This window comes from Penicillium angulare, assembly GCF_028827245.1.
Source record: "Penicillium angulare strain IBT 27051 chromosome Unknown utg000001l_segment0_segment0, whole genome shotgun sequence".
Lineage (NCBI taxonomy): Eukaryota > Fungi > Ascomycota > Eurotiomycetes > Eurotiales > Aspergillaceae > Penicillium > Penicillium angulare.
Window position 1 is genome coordinate 1,787,105 of NW_026623160.1, and position 18,484 is coordinate 1,805,588.

At 46.8% G+C, this 18,484-nt stretch overlaps 6 protein-coding genes across 6 annotated transcripts; 4 read left to right on the forward strand and 2 right to left on the reverse strand.

Moving 5' to 3' along the window:
* Positions 1 to 366: 366 nt before the first annotated feature.
* On the forward strand, positions 367 to 2,775 carry dscA (ubiquitin-protein ligase dscA; the record flags this gene model as incomplete). Its single annotated transcript, XM_056916849.1, has 1 exon — positions 367 to 2,775. The coding sequence occupies one exon, from the start codon at positions 367 to 369 to the stop codon at positions 2,773 to 2,775; it is 2,409 nt and encodes an 802-aa protein (XP_056784729.1).
* A 374-nt stretch (positions 2,776 to 3,149) lies between these two features.
* Positions 3,150 to 3,889, reverse strand: N7478_000635 (glycine decarboxylase subunit H; the record flags this gene model as incomplete). Its single annotated transcript, XM_056916850.1, has 3 exons — positions 3,150 to 3,466; positions 3,550 to 3,606; positions 3,754 to 3,889. 3 exons carry the CDS (start codon positions 3,887 to 3,889, stop codon positions 3,150 to 3,152), a joined length of 510 nt encoding a protein of 169 aa, XP_056784730.1.
* Positions 3,890 to 4,141: 252 nt separating this feature from the next.
* N7478_000636 (mitochondrial 37S ribosomal protein bS6m) lies at positions 4,142 to 4,666 on the forward strand (the record flags this gene model as incomplete). Its single annotated transcript, XM_056916851.1, has 3 exons — positions 4,142 to 4,165; positions 4,243 to 4,274; positions 4,339 to 4,666. 3 exons carry the CDS (start codon positions 4,142 to 4,144, stop codon positions 4,664 to 4,666), a joined length of 384 nt encoding a protein of 127 aa, XP_056784731.1.
* A 589-nt stretch (positions 4,667 to 5,255) lies between these two features.
* Positions 5,256 to 6,423, forward strand: N7478_000637 (acyl-CoA thioesterase; the record flags this gene model as incomplete). Its single annotated transcript, XM_056916852.1, has 2 exons — positions 5,256 to 5,513; positions 5,575 to 6,423. 2 exons carry the CDS (start codon positions 5,256 to 5,258, stop codon positions 6,421 to 6,423), a joined length of 1,107 nt encoding a protein of 368 aa, XP_056784732.1.
* A 1,459-nt stretch (positions 6,424 to 7,882) lies between these two features.
* Positions 7,883 to 9,371, forward strand: N7478_000638 (uncharacterized protein; the record flags this gene model as incomplete). Its single annotated transcript, XM_056916853.1, has 3 exons — positions 7,883 to 7,924; positions 8,027 to 8,175; positions 8,258 to 9,371. 3 exons carry the CDS (start codon positions 7,883 to 7,885, stop codon positions 9,369 to 9,371), a joined length of 1,305 nt encoding a protein of 434 aa, XP_056784733.1.
* A 1,210-nt stretch (positions 9,372 to 10,581) lies between these two features.
* On the reverse strand, positions 10,582 to 11,708 carry N7478_000639 (chitin synthase export chaperone; the record flags this gene model as incomplete). Its single annotated transcript, XM_056916854.1, has 3 exons — positions 10,582 to 10,770; positions 10,824 to 11,395; positions 11,471 to 11,708. The coding sequence occupies 3 exons, from the start codon at positions 11,706 to 11,708 to the stop codon at positions 10,582 to 10,584; spliced, it is 999 nt and encodes a 332-aa protein (XP_056784734.1).
* Positions 11,709 to 18,484: the final 6,776 nt, after the last annotated feature.

Sequence of the window (18,484 nt, forward strand, 5' to 3'; positions counted from 1 at the left end):
ACCTAAAATTATGATGGCGGGGAAGGGGATGTGAAGCTGGAATAGGAGATCTCCTATCATCCAACTTAGGTTTAGATCGGGGAGATAGCGGAGATTGACGCCTGAACGTCAAGGTGTCGTTACGGAAGGGGCGGGGACCGAGGCCTTGTCGTGTACATCATCAGCCCCCCCATACTTCTTCATATTACCACCTTCATCCTCGTCATTCATTGTTTCCTCACGCTGGTGGGGGCTTAGACAGTCTAGACCGATCTTAACTCGAATCGTACATATTCGTCCCCCCTCCCGTTCCTCTTTCTCCCCCGCGATGCTTATCGTGCCAACTTGAAGTGGAGAGACCTCCGATGCGTTTACCCCGTGGCGTCGATGGATAACCGCGGCTCCTTTTTCTTTCTTCTGCTGGTCTTCTACATTCTTCTCAGCTCACAGTCTCGCCCACCGCTGATTGATGAAGACCGTCAGCGTCAACGGGAACTCGACCGTGAGCAACATGCAATCAGTCTACTAAACGGGACCAACTATGGGGATTTCAATCCATCAGGGGATCAATGGCTTTCCTTTTCAGGTCTCCGGAAGAATGATACCTTTGCATGGGACATATTTCCAAGCGTTCAGAACCGTGCGCGTGATCACTTGAAGTCCGCTCTTACAATTGCCGGCGTTGAACCTCCGATCGGTCTGAATGACCCCAACAAGTCATCCTCGGTCAACTTGACAAACTTGTTCCTACCAGTGTATCGCAATACGACAGGCAAGTTGCGCGGTGATTGGGTTCGCCGGACTGATGTAACGCCTCATACCCCTCTCAATGTAACGGCCATCGCCCTCGAGCACGATTACTTCACACACGATTTCAGCTCCAATATCACCGGAAATGGAGGCACCCTATCCTTCGAGCTAGACGAAGGAGGTGGAGAGGAATTCCGGCATGGTGAAGGCGTCGCCCGTGAGATCAAAGCAACGGTGTCCGTTGAGGATGACGACTTTTGGGGAAACACCTGGTACCTGTCATTATATGGACTGCATTTTCCAGAGACTGGTGCCATGGTTTTGACAACTGCAAGTACGAAGTTTGGTGGAATGTTCGCCTTGCCGCATTTTACTTTATCTGCCGATAGCTATGAATTGGCTCATCAGCTTTTACTTAAATCGCTTAAAGACACCATGTCCGAGGAGCAAAACCGACCTGCTACATTGTTTCCATGGTCCTCACTGGCGAGAAGCGAGCAGATGGAATTTCCTGTTCCTAAATGCGAGCATATAATCTTCTTGCAACAACATCCAGTCATTATCGACGGGGCTGTTTCTGATCGCTTACAAATAGAGAGAATGGAGCGAGAACTCAGATTCCCCATGGGCGCACCTATTCCAGATCCGCCTTTGATGACTATGTCCGCAGTAATATTCTCCCCCGATTGCGGGTACATACTGGAGACCAAAGGCACACCTGAATTCCCACCCACTGACGCGCTCTATCTTTCCGGTGCTAAACGCGAGGAATATAATAAATATGCAGCTCGCCTAATCTTCGTGGTATCGGGTGTGTTCGTTGGCCAAATAGCCCTACTTCTTCGTCAGATTAAAGAAGCCTCTACTCCCTCGACCCGCAGCCGAGTCAGTTTCTACACCATTGCGTTAATGGCACTTGGCGATGCTTTCGTGCTCACATTTATCATCTTGGAGCTTTTTGAGGCCGTATCATTTTTGGTATTGGCTACCTCATTCTTCTTGGCGTTCCTTTCTGTCAGCTACATAGGCATGAAATTCATGATGGAGATATGGGCAGTACAGGAACCTGAGCGGCGAGAAGAACGACCTCCCAGTCCGCCGGCTCCCACCACACGCCCAGGAACCCTTCCCTTGCCAGCCACGGCAGTACGTGACTCAGGTGCCACTCCCATTATATTACCTCCCGACCAAGATGCTCCAGAGGACGAGCCGCAACCTGCAGCTCCCAACCGCACAGCTCCACCCACCCCTGTACAAATGCGCAGTGATGTAGGCGCTATGTATGCACGCTTTTATCTCGCATTGTTTGGTATGCTCATGCTTTCAATCTGGGCATTCCTCCTGCCTCGTCGTGCAGGATCGATATATGCACGATCAATATCAGCAATTTATCTCTCCTTTTGGGTGCCGCAAATCTACCGCAATGTGATGCGGAACTGTCGCAAAGCTTTGCGGTGGGACTTCGTGGCTGGACAGAGCATATTGCGGCTGTTTCCCTTCTTATATTTCCTCACAGCCCGTGGAAACGTGTTGTTCATTCGACCTGACTGGACCACTGCATTTGTCATGGCTGGATGGATGTGGATTCAGGCCTGCATGCTAGTGAGCCAAGAAATTTTGGGCCCTCGTTTCTTCATACCGCGAGGATGGGCTCCCCCTGCTTATGATTATCATCCAACGCTACGGGATACAGCTGGGCCGGATGACGACCTGGAATCTGGAAGTGTGTTATCCATCGCCTCTCTCCGAGCTGACAAACAAGATCTTGTGAGTGACTCTAAGGATGATGATAAGCAGCGGCCCAAGGACCGCAAGAGAGTTGTTTTCGACTGCGCGATTTGTATGCAGGATATTGATGTCCCTGTCCTCCCTGCTCCTTCTTCTGCTGGCGGAAGTAGAGTCACCGATGGAGCTACAAGTATTCTCAGTCGTCGCACTTACATGGTGACACCCTGTCGGCATATCTTCCATACTGCCTGCTTAGAAAGCTGGATGAGACTTCGCCTACAGTGTCCGATCTGTCGTGATACCATTCCTCCTGTATAGATTTTATGTCAATGCTATGGATATTCCGGATGCAGTTGTAAATATACGCAAATACATTTTATGTGATATTCCCAGTCTTTCCCGCATGATTTTCAATGGTCGCTCTTATCGATTACATTTCACAAGCCACCCAATACGCTTACTGTCAAAGTTTGATTAGGTCAAGCATCACACCAATCATTTATTGTAGTGCAAGCCGTGGAGGGCCCAGCTATATTTAAACGCCATTGTTGAAAAAGGAGAAAATTTGTATCTTTTAGACACAACCAGTATAAAGTCACATCGCACGTTCCAAACGAGCGGGATGCCTCATACATAGGCTTCCCGCCCCACATCTAATTCCAAACACAGGTCTCTCTCTATGACCTCATAAACTAGTGCTCCTCAACAGTCTCGAGGTAGGCAGCCTCATCCAGAAGAGCCTCAACCTCTGCAACATCGCTGACCTCGATCTCAGCAATCCATCCCTCGCCCTCGGCGCTAGCGTTGATAGTCTTAGCATTGTCCTCCAGAACAGCGTTACCGGAGATAACAATGCCAGCGACAGGAGAGAGAACATCGGAGGCAGACTTGACGGACTCAACGGCACCGACGGGCTCGCCGGCGGAGACCTCGAGACCAACTTCGGGGAGCTCGACGAAGACAACGTCACCAAGGGAGTTGGCGGCGTACTTAGTGATACCGATCTTGGCTATAGAAAATGATTGTTAGTTAAATAGCCCGACATATCAATCGTAGAAGACAGAAAAATGTAGCGCAATTGAGTTGACTAACCCTTGGTGCCGTCCAGCTCGATCCATTCGTGCGACTCAGTATACTTCTTCACTTGAGCTGTAAAAGGCCGATGATAGCTTGATTAGCTTTATATTCTCCAAAATATGGCTCAATTAAGCTCCAGGTAAGATTATTTAGTCTTCAATGCCCATAACAATCATACTTATGACTGCCATGGGCTGCTTGGAGGGCGAATTGACTCACCAAGAAGGCTTTGAGAGAAGCTCCGGGTTCCCCGCGGGAAGCGGAAAGCAGGCGCAACAGCGCTGATGGGAGCGATAGGCTTCTGGGCAAAGGCCCGGGAAGCAATGGGACGGAAGGCGCGAGCAACGGAGGCCATTGTGGAAGTGAAAATGGGGGGAAATTTGTAAGAATGAAGAATGGAAGAGGGGAGAGGGGAAGTTTAAGAAGGAAAAGAAAGTGCAGTGCTTCCCCGGCGGAGGAGGAGGAGCACTGATAAGGAATGGGTCCAGTGCCAAGACCGCCTGATAAGGATTCTGACTTCGATCGGATTTTGCGCGATCAAGGAGAACTCTCGGAACCGTTCGTCCTGCTTCAATTTCATCGGGTTTTCACACCACCACTCAATGCCATGTTGTACGAGCTAATTGCCATTGTATGTTTCGACCACAATTTCATGATGAGCGGGTGTACCATTTGGGATGTGGGATGCTAACTAAAGTTCTTTTACAGGTTCGCCCGGGCAGCCTCAACGAGGTTCGAGAGTACGCCTCACATAAAACCATCAATCTCTATCGCAACGGATAATTGAACTAATATCATTTCCAGAATCGCTCGTAATGCCGGCGCCCAAGTGATCCGCTCCGGCGGTGTTGTCCGAGGGTACACCAACTGGGGCGTTTTCCGCCTGCCTAAGGTCACCACCAAGCACCAGGCTCGATACAGTGAAGGCCATCATTTCATCATGCGTTTCGATTCCTCCGGTCCTGTTCAAACCTCCATTCGCCGTACTCTCGGTCTCGACCCGCGTATGATCAACTTCTCGGTTGTCAAGCTAGGCGACAAACTCGAAGAGATCAAGGATATCGAAGGCAAGGTCGAATGGAACAACACTCGCAGCATTACCGACACTTTCACATCGCCTCCATCATCCTAATGTATGATTGGGAGTTGGGTTATCATTTAATCGTTACATAGTCGCGATGACAATTTCCGGCTTGATGATTGGTCTTCAGCGTCTCTTCTTTTGTATTGTATATCATTATGTATGGCATGGGGATTCGGCATTACTGCTCGGCAGTATCAGCACGATTGGCGCACACTGTATAAAATTTTCAATTGATATCATATTTTCTTCCCTCCATTCAATTCCATCTCATATAGATTATCCTTGTCCATAAATTAGCTTCTCATCACGTGAGCTCGTGTCTCTGCCGAGGTTCCCCATTACCCGAAGTGTCAACTCGGGAAGCTCCAAGTGTACCTACTTATACTGCCTCCTTTTTCCCGCCATAGCCCTAGCACCTACAATTTGCGGTGTAACGCTGCTCGTTAATTACTTGTCCTCTTTTGTGAGTTAACGGTTGTGACTTTATCACGGCTCAGCGTTTACACCTGGGAACGTGATCTTGAATTCAAGTCTATGGTTCATTCGTTACTTGGATCATCTGCTATATTCATTACCTAAGGAGCCTTCATTGTTTTTGAAGTGAGCTTTGGGGCGTTTGAACTCTACAGAATTCATCATGTCGCCTCAGAATGCAACAGGTGGAGGTTCTTTTAACCATACTTCCCCACTTTCCTTCGTGGGGTTGATGGCTCTTGAGCGGCTCGACGATACGAAGATCAACGAAAGCAGCAGTGACCCTGAAAAGATTGAGTTATTCAGGTCTCTAGCTGCCCCATATCCGCCGGCAGAAGGTAACCGGGCATTCGGAGGGCACGTCTATGCACAATCCGCGTATGCAGCGTCAAAGACGGTCCAAAAAGGGTTTATCATTTATGTCAGTGTTGCCAAGTTCCATGAATTATCATACATTTCAAAAAGCTCACTTTCCCTATCAGGATATGACCGGCTCATTTATTCTGGCTGGCAGGCTTGATATTCCATACAAATATACCGTTCGCCATGTCCGGGATGGATACATGTACTGCACAAGAGCAGTCGATGCTCGACAAGACGGGAAGATTTGCTTTTCTTGCCTCTGTTCATTCAAGCGTTATGAAAGCTCAGATGCCTTTAGGCATCAGCCACCAGCGGCTCAAGGGACTTACCCGGATCTTTTAAATGCCAGGCGGCCCGAAGACCAGGATGTTAGCCCTAGTGTTGATGCAGACTTCTGGATTGAACTCATCCGTCAGGGTGGTGCCACCGAGAGAGAGTTTCCAGGAATTGATATGCGCAAGACTGACATGCAAACATTCAATCAAAGCAAGGAAGTTAAAGCAAGCCCCGAAAAGTTCCGCCAATTATCGCAATATCGCCTCAAGGGATCTCCAGATGAGGATCCGCACGCATCACTAGCACAAATAAGAGAGAGAGAACTCTCTGGGGAATATGATAATCTCTATGCTTGTGCACATATGTACTCGAGTGACAGGAACTCTCTTTTGTTGATACCGCGCTCTCTGGGAATTAAGCAATGGTCTGATATGGGCAGCCTTACTTTGATGGTGGTGATTCATCGCCATCGAGATGCATTGCGAATGATTGACTGGAATTCGACGTCCAATAACGGAAATTCTGAGTTACAGATGAAGTGGTTTGTTCAAGAAGGTTGGACGCCCCAGTCCGCAGAAAACAGAGCAGTGCATGAGAGCCATCTGTGGAGTCCGGATGGCACATTAGTTGCAACCACAATGCAAGATAGTATGCTCCGAGTACAGAGGCTCCAGCGCAAGGACAAATTATGAGCTGTGCGCTACTTTTGTATTGTTATTAGAAATAGTTTAAAATAATCGGGTGCGATTGTGGTCTTTTTGGTATATATGTGGTAGACCAACTAGTATTTCAAGAATGTCAATATGGTGTTGATACATAGACCATTTAATTCATATCTTACTACTTGGGCAGTCTCATATAAACCCGGTTAACTTATCTCAACTACTACTTAGTACTACTACATGCCCCCGGGAGCACCTACTTTGGAATAAGACCCATGGTTTTTGCCAAGTGACACAGTGTTTCTTTATTCAAAGTGGCCAGTACCTATACTATGTCGTTCTGCGAAGTTTATGTAGGGCAACGAGCTATCTACGATTCGTAGGCGCTAGCTAGGTGACCACGACGTCAAATACGAGTGTTAATTTCTTTTTCTTTTTCTTCTTCTTCTTCTTCTTCTTCTTCTTTTTTAAGGGTTTTTGCCGTTTTATAGCAGCCCTATTTGTCAAGGACGTGCTAAATGGGTGATCATTCCAAGTAGCAGCCTCCGTGACGAGGGTAAAAGACTTAAAATACCGGATCAAAAGACCTGGTATTTGATCGCGCTTTATATAGCAAGATTTGTTTGTAATACTAGAGAGGAAGATGGGATTCCTTATATGGGTGATTGTGGTCGTCTCCCTATACAATATCTAACTTGGGTCTTGAATATCTGAAATATCTCACTGCCTTGTTGTCTTCAAAGGGACCTGTGCTAGGTAAGAAGGGCCAAAAATAAAAAATGGTCACAGAGGGGGTAACCCTCGACTTTGGCATTATTAGCACCACACTCTAACCAACTGAGTTATGGAACCAGGTTGTTAAAGCGATGAGCTTCCTTACATCTATAAGGGAAATAATATCAAATGTCAAATACAGGCAACAGGCATAACAAAAGAACTAGAAAGATAGCAAAAAATAGTCAACCCTCGAATTTGGCGTAGCATACAAGGATATTAGTACCTCATTATTACCACTATACTCTAACCAACTGAATTATGGAACTAGGTCATTGATTCGGGGATAATATTCTGCAGACCTGAAGCACTGGATGTTATCTATATAGTATATGCTGGCCCAATGTATCTGTAAGCCAAAAAGAACACCTGGGCATTTCCAAGGTTGGAGAATTACTAGACGCACAAGTTTTCTCTCACCGCTAGAACTGTTGTACCGGAAGGTATAAAGGCATCGTTTTCTAAATACTATTTCTGCCAGGCATAAGAAGTATGCTCCCAAATCAATCAAATTTACATCACATGCAGTTCACAATGTCTGTTGTATAGTAGATACAAGCCACGTGACCAACATGTAAGTGACGTAAACCAACCAGGATCCACCCGTGTTCTCACCCCATCTAGACCTTCATACCTTCCTATACTCAGTGTTTCCCTAAGGCGGTTATGCTTGAGCAACAGCTCCGAGTCCATGGCCGCCAGCCCATATATCACCATGCACAAAACAATTCTTCTCGTCTTCATTCATGGTTTCAAGGTGAGAATGCGCCCGGCTATCGCACAGTGGTCTCGGTTCCCCGCACAACATCATTTCAACGGGATATTTTTCTGACCCACACTAATTGGTCAACTATGCTAGGGTGACGATGACACATTTGGCAATTTCCCAGAGCACCTTCGAGTTGTAGTCAACAAGGCGCTCCCTTCTGTTACAGTCGTGACGGCTGTGTATCCCAAGTATGAGACGAAGGGTGATCTGAAAGAGTGCGTGGGGAGGTTTAGAGAATGGTAAGACAAATCTGAATTTGATATGTCAAAACCTTAAGTCATGGGTATATGTAGTTGAGACTAATGATATCTGTTCTACTAGGCTTCAAAACACTGTCATTGATCTGGAAGTTGCCAATCATACTCCATCTCCCACAGTTGACCCATCTGTTCATGTTTTCTTAATCGGGCACTCTATGGGTGGACTTGTAGCTGCAGAAGCACTATTACTGCTAGCTTCTGAACAGCCTATCCCTCACAATTCGACATCAGATGTACAGGAGACTTCGACACAGGAGGACCAATTGCCTGCAGTGGAACCTGGCACATTTATGTTTCCTCATATCCAGGGTGTGCTTGCTTTTGATACCCCATACTTGGGCATTGCTCCAGGAGTGGTGTCTTATGGAGCGGAAGGTCATTATCGTAATGCTACCACGGCCTACAATACATTTTCGGAAGTAGCTGGTCTCTTCGGCTATGGTGGTCAAGGCGAAGCATCTGGAGGAGCAGCCGCAGCTGCGAAAGAGTCCGCCAAAGCGTTACCAGCCTCAACCGATGCTGCTGCCGTTCCATCCTGGCAAAGATGGGGTCGATATGCTATGTTCGCGGGTGCTGCGGGCGCAGTTGCTGCTGGGGGTGCGGCGGCTCTCTATACAAATCGACAAAATATTTCTGCGGGATTTAGCTGGGTTTCATCTCATCTGGAGTTTGTGGGCTGCCTCGCGCGAGGCTCGGATCTACGCCAGCGCCTCGAAAAACTATCCGAAGTACAACAGGAACGAGGTATTCAGTCCGTCAACTTCTATACATGTCTCGGAAAAGGCGCATCTTCCCTGGTGGAAAAATCGGATCCTGGAAGCACGTCTTTCAGTAAGCATATAATTCGATCGAACTACAGAACATTTTGTACCCTTCCACCCGAGATTGAAAATGGGCAACAAGGTTCCGCTCCGGGACTCAAGTGGGTCAAAGCCGTTAATGATCAAGCTTCGGATGAAGTGAAGGCACATATTACCATGTTCCTGTCCAAGAATAACCCAGCCTTCTTTGATCTTCTTGGCGATGCTTGCAAGACATTGGTGGGATCGGTCGATCGTGGCTGGTACAATACCTCCACAGCATCGGACGAAGGGAACTCCGCCACACCACAACAGAAAAATCCAGAACCCGACGATGATTTTATGGACGCTGATGACGTTGTTGTCGTAGACTGAAACAGCCAAGCTGGTATCAGGTTTACTAGAGGTTTAACGGACTTTGCCGATCCAAATCCTCCCTCGATTGTGACATCTTCGGCATCCACATGGGCGCTCCCCTGATCGACACTGTCGGTCTAGACTTTCTCTTTAGCCTACAATATGTCGTGCTAGACAATATCCATATGAGATACGGAATCGGCCCGGTAAGATCAATGACTTTTCCGCAGGAATAAAATTTTCGTGCAGCGCCCCGTATCGAGGCGAATCCTTCTGATTTGAGGCGCAGGCCCAGATAAACACCCAAGCCTAGCCAAAAAAAGAAAACGCGATCCGGTTCTAGCCCGGTCTATCAGACAGAACGAGAGAGCGACGACGATCCCGACGCTTGTTCCAATCAACGGTCGATCCCGTGGGGGTTCTTTTTGCAAGGAATCGGGCTCGCCAGCACTTAGTGTATGCTACATTGCTACAGGGGTGCCAAGAACAATATAGATACTTCGTGTGCATACGTACGCTCATATCCTCTTGTGGCTTTCGGCGCTCCAAACGCCGATATCTGCAGGATGCGTTTCTGGCGTGATCTTCACACCCTAGCTGTCAGATAGACAACCACAACACCGTATCATTATACCTTTTGATCCACTTTCCCTTGGCAAAAATGAATGCATGTGTCAGTAAAGTCAAAATAATAAGTGAAATCCCTTAAATATATCCGGATGCTTAAGGGTTTAGTTCAGGCGATAACTATGTACGTGATGCATCGATTACCTGACAATAATGGCGACGATAGGATATCATAGCAAATATTAAATGTTAAAATCTGACTGAGGCTGCAGAACGGTGTAGAAAACTGCGTTTAATGATAGGGTTCGGAGAATACTCGCCCAAATCCTTTTTCCAATAAACCCTAAATCTGTTAACCAATGTCATGAACAGAATGTGCCCGGTGGAAAGTCAAATCTACGAATGCATGCCCAATCCGGACGTTTGACCAATCTACAGCATGCCTAGAGTACGCGGAGCATATATTGAGAACCTTGGGGTACAATGAATGGAAAATATAGTTTCTGCTCGTATAATTACTCCAACTGCTATTTTATCTCTCCTAGCCCGAAGCCGTTCACATGGTTATGCATCAAACCTAAATTATAAGACAAGAAAGGAAATAAACATGAATAAACCTCATTAAATCAGATCACATATACAAATGGGGAAACCGGACCGGCTAGTAATTATGATGTCCATAATTCGAAGCTCGATGGTGTCCGTACATGCTGCCGGCATATTCTGAATTATTATCTTGATAGACAGTTTGGCGTCGGTCTTCGTCCGGAAGTAGTTCTTTGACCTCCCACGTGTTCGGTTTGACTCCAACAGAGAATTCAAGATCCTCTTTGGTAATTGAATCCCAGAACTGTGAATGGTAAGCTTCGTATCCATAATGTAATTTTGAACAACCAATCTCACCTTGTAAATCATCATGACCGCAAGAAGGTTACAGAAGGTGGCAAAGAACAAACCATCCATGTAGTGCTGGACATTGTTGCAGATCAGGTCACTGAATGCATACAGGAGTACCTGGCCGATAATAAAGACGGCTAGTCCGAAAAGGATATGCCCAAGTGGCCAACGGTCATCCAATGTGTTAACCACAAGCAAGAGTTGCATGCCGATATAGATGGCTATGGCTATGGCGTTCAATAGGTAAAGCACCACAAACATTCCGACTGTGTTTTGGGGCCCTAGACCACCCCATGACTTGAAGGTCAGCAGGGATATGACAAAGGTCATGGCAAACATGATTGCGGACGGAACTCGAATCAGCCACACAGATAATGCGGTGCCGTCTTCGTACAGCTGAAAGCCTACAAAGCCGTTGACCAATAGACAAGTACACAACGCTGATACTAAGCCATTTTGGATTGCTACGAAATAGGGAAACGGGCCACTCCTCGGTGGAACGACACCCGCATCAATGATCAGCGAAGCGATAGTGAGAGCCAGATAGAGATAGAAGAAGGTAATGATTTCCTTGCGACCTAGTCACATGGTCAAGTTAATACCACATATTCACTTCACCAGTCAAAGAAAAGGGGGCGGAAAAGAAGACGAACCGACAGCGGTGAATTTGGATCGAATATGCAAGATCATGATCACTGTCATAGCGAGCGCGATAATATGCATGAAAGAGGCGGCTCCTTCAAAGATCATAGTGTTGGCGACTTCGATGTTGCGGGCATAGCAGTTGGACACGATGCCTGTCGCCCCGGAAATTGACGACGCTGGGCCTACTAAGAGGCATAGCGGCATAGGCGTTTTCTCGCATATTGAATCAAATTGACCGAACCCCATGGTGATGGTGGTTATCCCAGCGTTCAGTGACAACAAACAGGTTAACTGTTGTGGTGGGCGGTCACCCAGTTCTCCGAGTTCGTCTCCACAACGACGGGCAGGAAGTGGGCGCGGGTGGGGAGAAGAAAGCGAGTGACGAATGAAGGCTCGAATCACGCAACCAGTACTCTCTGTGTTCTCTCTCTCTCTCTCTCTCTCTCTTTTCTTCTCTGCCTCAATAGAAGATCCGGCTGTCCAATCTTAGCTGTGATGTCAAACGAGTGAACTTGAGCAGGGCGGCGACGTCGAGTTTTCCAAGCCAAGAAGTTTGACTTTCAATTGTTGCTAATTCAAGCGAGGGGGGAACAGGTCACCTGTTTTTTTGTTTCTATATTGGGATTAGTGTTACATGAGACTTCCCCGCTGACTCATCAGGGTCAAGATCCACGTGCTATACGGCACGTGACTCGGCCGAGATCCGGGGCCGAGCTTGATCCATGGATGATTTACCTTAAGGAGGTCCATGTGTGCTGGTGTATGTATGCCTATCTATGGCTGGCAATATGTACACCAGACAAAGTTCTAGTGGCCCTGCATTAGTGGACTTCTAGATTACCTCGGGATACCATCATGCCTCGGGCCCGACATCATGCACACCACCCCCTCTTCCGATATCGCGTACGACAGCCGGAGCTGTAGCCGAGGGGGTCTTAACGGCAAGCTACTGGAGACTATATCTTCTCAAAGATCCACAACCCGATAAACTTGGGGCTGGAGACCCAACGCGGCACTACTCCGTATCTCCTCGGCTCGCGCCATTGAAGCTAGTGCGGCCACACAAAGCCGCCTCATCGAGGCGAACGAGAGAGAAGAAAAAATGGGCCCATAGTAGCTCGTCCGCATCCCCACCATCCGAAACATTCGCTTTATTCTGGAAGAAACCAAAGTTCTATTTTTCTATTTTCTTTCTTTTTATCTACTGGCATGTGGATAAAACATCCAATTGCGATCTAAATGTCACGCCGTTTGTCGCACCATCTTGTGTTTCTCGCTTGCCTGAACTCTGTGTTCCATCCAATATGGAGTCTAGCGTATGATTGACTCTTGAAGATCACCCCTGTCTATTTTATCATCTGCTAGGGCCCTCGACTACTGCACCGCACAGGCTGCAAGTAACGCAACGTAACCCTGCACGCTTCTTTGGCGTATGCGCGAGGACAATTAGGGGCAATCGGAGCGGAACCTTTTTGAATGCCGATGGCAGATTCCGCTACATTATGCAAGGTGGATCACAACCGATTACTTGGTCGAATGTCCAATCTCAAATCACAAAGCAAACCGCAAATTTTCCCTCGCGGCGCTAGATCTTCTTCTAGTACTAGCGTGCTTTGGTGGGGAAATTATTTCTGGGGCCTTTCGATCTGGAGTATGCCGAAGAAAGCTCAAACCTTGTTTTTTCTTTTTCCCCCTTCTCTTTGATTCGGTATCTCCTGGATGGAGCTGACAACGCGGCACAATCGGAAGCACAATCGGAACTTTTCTGCTGAGTATGGATACTGTAGAGCTTGTCTCCGTGATTTAAGTCTGCTGCCATTGTCGCTACTACCTTGAACGACCCTGATTTGTCAATCACTTTCCCGGTATGGTTCTCTTCCAGGGTGAAGGCCCTTTAGACAGGAATTTTGCGCACAGCTTATTTTTTTTCTTCCGCTGCCCATGACTCGTTCAAACTGACCACACAAGCCAATAATTTAATTAGATTGTATCGTTCCTCAAAAGTCTTCATGCAACTTTCTTTATCTGTCTGGGCACCAATCAGTCAGACGATATAGGACACTCAACAGCTGTTCGAGATATGATTTAGGACAGAGGCTGGTCTTAAAGCCTCCATTACTTTTGCTTTTCCTCCCCTTTTGTAATGATTCTTTCTCTCTTACCATCCTTGGCACAGTGTATCTTTTCCCCCTGGCCCTAAATGCCCAACGTGTCGTGTCCCCAATTTCGAAAGAGGTTGCCCAACACAATAATTGTCACCGGACGATTCAAACGAGAACAATACATTTGTGCTCGCCTGACTATCTTCCCTTTTTTTGGCCGGTGACAAACATATATACTCATACATGTAGATTGTTGTGCAAGGAAACCTCACCCCACGACCTTTCTCTGTTACAGAAAGACCTGGGCGATATGACCACGTCTCACGACGGAGTATTTCTTATGCATGAAGATCCTGACTAGCGCCACGTGTGTATGGCTAAAGCATCAACGGCTGCGAGGAACCGCGTCGATCTCCCACTACCCGATACATCCTATATGCCGAGCAATAGACGGGTCTCGTCGTCATCGGATAAGTGGAGGAGAGAGGCAAGAAGGCGGGATGATCCCTGATCTTCTTGGGCAAATTTCCGGCTGTGGTCCTCGGGCGTCTTTTCTAAACGGTCATCCATAGAGATCAAAGCCACTTCCCATGTAGGACCCGCTTCCCGACAAGGATTGATTTTCGATTTTTTGAATTTTAGGATTTAGAATTTTAGAATTTTCACAATTTTTAAAATTTTTGTCCAAAGTATTTGGTTCGATCTCATCTTTAGGGGGGGAAACTTCTTATTCTTTTTATTTTAATTTAATTTATTTTAATTTTTTTTTTTATTATTATTGATTTTCCCTTTAATTATTATTCTCTTTTATTATTATTATTTAAATGGCAACTTAAGGACAAATGGTGGGGAACAGGGCTTTCTCAGAACTACCTAGACACGCTACTTGTGCAGAATTACTTGAGTACTGTAGATACTTGCTCCGTACTAACACCTATCAGGTATCAATCTATGTGGAGTAAAGAAAATTTCTAGACTGTAGTTTGCGATTGACGAAATACGCGGCATCTGTGTGATTTTCCAGGGCTTTAATAATTTTTCTTTCTTCTTCTATTATTATCTTCCCTTGATTCCCATACTGTTTTCTGGAAGACTATAATTTTTGAATGCCTACAGCTGTCCACCGTCATACTTATTGAACACCCTCGACGACCTCCCTCCAGGACCTGAATATCTTCATACCCCCAGTCCACAACAACAATCAACCACCTCGAATCCCATTCAACACTTGCATTGCATCAGACCTTACATCCTCAACTAGGATAGTAAGAGTCATTGTTATTGTCATTTCACACATACACATACTCCCACGAGCAATTCCTCGATGGGCCCAAAATGTGTAGCTATTTCAAAAACTTCTACATCTATAGCAGCTGCCAGAACCCTTCATCCCACTTTATCCGCACCGACATGGATGGCGAAGACGACTATCATTGTTCAGATGGGCCTCACGACCGCTTTATCGTCGTAGTAGGCAGATGTCTACTCTGCGGCACACGTTAAAAAAAAACAATCAATACCAAAATCCCAAAAAAGTCAACACTACACACCCTATTCAACTATTTCGAGCATACACACACAGCCAAACAACTCTCTCCCGTGCCTCCCACCGACCCACACCTCTTCGCCAGCTCGTACAATCAGTGCCGCCAGGAACTATGTAATGATTCGGCTAGCGCCGACCCTCTCATTACCCACTCGAAACCCGCCGCTCTCCCGAACCGATGACGATGACGATGAAGTACATGTTTCTAATTTTCAATCATCGATCCGGTAAAACGGCCCTGATCGACATCCATTTTCTATTCATTTCTTCTTCGTCTACTCCGTACTGAGATCATTTGGGGGGGCCGTTCCAATTTAAACTTTGTGCCTTGGGGGTACTTCGACATTCCCCGATTTTCCGGAAGTATTCGCCTTACGAGGTCCTCGAGCCCTGTTACTGCTTTTGCTTTTCAAGTTATTTCCCCTCCGTTCCGAGCGAGTTTATCAATGGCTTTGAATTTTGATTTGATTTGATGTGATTTTTCTTTATTTCTTTTTCTTTAATTTTCGTGATCCTGGTTGCTTTGTTTGGCGTTATGGAAGGAAGGGAATCAATCTATCCTGCGTGTGTGGTACCACTGGGATATTGAATCGGCACATGAAATCATTCAGCCCGTGTCTTGGTCTTGGTTTTGGGTTATTTTGTTTGATTAAAATATTGCTTTGGGATGAAAACGAAGCGAAGCGTATGTTGCATAGCCAGATGTACCGATGCTTTGTTGTATGATTATGATATCAAGTATACAAGAATGTTCTTTTTTTATTTCTGGTTTTTTTTGTTCCCACTTTTTAATTGGGGCAGAGCCTTGTGCAAAGATCGTCTTGTTTGCATTATTTGCCTTGACTTCTTGGAAAAGTTTCACATATTATCAATATGCTAAATCCGTCCGGAGCCCCGAGGCCGTTCTCCCTATTCCAAATCCAAATCCACATCTTCAAATCCTCAAATTAATAACATGGCTTTGCTGTAGGGCTCGGACCCGACAAAAATCCAATGCAATTAATCAACTACTACTCTGTAGTTGTCTTCGTTTACCACAAAAGGGGAACAGCAAAAAAGAAAAGAAAAAAGGAGTGAGAAGGGTAAATTAGAGGGATTCGTCGATTAAGGTCTGGGTCCAGGGGGACCCGCACGGGCAACGTGGTTCTACTGTTGTCCATAAAATTCCGCGGTGCATATGCCAGGGGTGGGAAGGGGTCCCAGCCCAGCAGCATGACGACAACGACTAGTAAGTACAGTAAGTACCTTTGAGACTACGGAGGAAATTCCGGTCAATTAGAAACCAAAATGTCCCGGCAGGGAAAAAAAATCCAGTCGAGGGTAGCATAGCATAATCGGGCCAAAGATGGTGTTCGCTATACATAATAGCGCTCTATGCCCATCTTGTCCTAATAAGACATTGCCAAGGCTCGGTCTTCGGGTGTCCTTCTAACCAAAGTTGGTTGAGTCCGTGCTTGTCGGGGATGGGATGGCGTGCACAGTATTTCTGTACATGTATTTCTGTTCAGGCTCAGTCACGATGTGGGAGGGGCAGGATATGGCGGTGCATCCATCCATCTGTACAGCCCCTTTAGGCAGCCTTGTGCGTCCTGTTACTGGACCAAATCGAATCGATTGTTTTGCCAAGTGATTTTTGGAGTGATTCCACGTAATCGATTTCTCTGCGGCCGGAGGAAAGAGGCTTGAGATTAAGCTTTGTTGTAGATTAGCGCCTTCAAATTGTTAAGGATTACACGTCGTGTTTTGTATGCATGGATGGCTTCTGATAAACTTTGGATTTCGGGTGGATTGCCCTTTCAGATGACGGTAAATGATACGAAGCACGATATCTTATTTTGGGGTCATGAAGTTTAAAGTCTATCCGTCAACGTTTTTTTAGAATGTAATCAATAACGAAGGACAATTAACGCAAAGTCTATTACTGATTGTTTTCCCCGAAGTTTGGCTGACTACCAGGCCCGGGTCCCGGGGTTCTGGGGTGCTCGGAGAAATTCAATGTCTCTAGGGTTGTCTATGTATGGGATACTAGTAGATACAGATTCGTAGAAATAGGTACTTTTTAGGAGGGGGGTCGTGGCGCAAGTGCGCGCGATGCAATTGCACCGATTCCCATGAACAACGATCGCGATATTTGTTTGTCAGATGCAAGAAAGCAGGGTTATGAAATATTCTTCCAAGTTTTTAGGGCTGGACCGTCTAGACACATTTATCAGGGATTAGTTGGGGACCAGCCTGGACAATACATCCATGAATGTACAATGGCTCTGGGGATGTATGTGGGCGGGATATGCCGCAGAGTCGAGGGATCGGGGGTGGGGTACTACCAGGCACCATCCAGGCTGTGCTCAGAGCTCGTGCCGACGGTTCCAGGGTTCAGACCGACTAGTACAGTGGTATTTTGTCGATGGAGTGGAAAGTCTGGGACACTAAATCCTTTCGATGGCGCTAGTGGGCACATGTACGGAGAATCCCCTTAAACCATGTAATCCCCGACTGAAGCTCGGTGGGCTTCTAAGATAAGTAAATATTACTTGTGATCCGGTGGGGGGGGGGGGGTTGCGTTTTTTTTTGTGGATGCCAACGCACGGCTCCCGAGGTATCTTAGTACTTTATCTTTGTTGGGAGTTGTCTATCAAGGTAGGCCTAGGTACCGGATTTCCTCTGCCACTTCTTGGCTTTCCCCTTCCGTTTTAGTGCTCACCCCTCGCCGCTTTTTGCTCACTGAGTACATCTGAGCACGGCTCCCGGCTCACTGATCAGCTCACTGAGCCTTATGTAAGCTCAGGCGCAGGCTCAGTGAGCCAATCAGTCAGCTCAGCCCCTGCTCACTGAGCCAGCTCCCAGTCCTGTAGTTCACCCACCAATCGCACAATAAAGGACCAACAGGATGAGTTACCCACCCAAATAAAACGCACGGCGCTAGCGGGAAAGAGTGGTCCCCCATTTGAAAATCAATATCCCATTTAGAAAGAGATGGCCTGATCCACATGACTATGGCATTTTACATTCTGTGTTTCACTGTAAGGATCACCAGCGCGAGATCAGGATTTCTAGCCTATCAGATTCTATTCAAATTATTGCTCCCAGGAGCCACTCACTTCGACTCAACTATTTGCCGGCTCAAAGAAAATTGCTCCACCACAGGTGTGCTCCTAGGAAGTTTTTTGCCATGGCTTGGGACGGATGCTTCATCTTCATTGCCCAAGAGCAACCGGCTACGGTCTGATGTCTCCTCCTTTCCCTCCTCCCCCCTCTATCCATATGTCCGAGCCCCTGGAACGATTCGCTATAGATAGGACAGACTTGTCGCTCCTTCGTGCACCCGCCGTTTGTTTCTGATAAGCTCTCAAGAGCATCTACTGATAGGGTTCCAC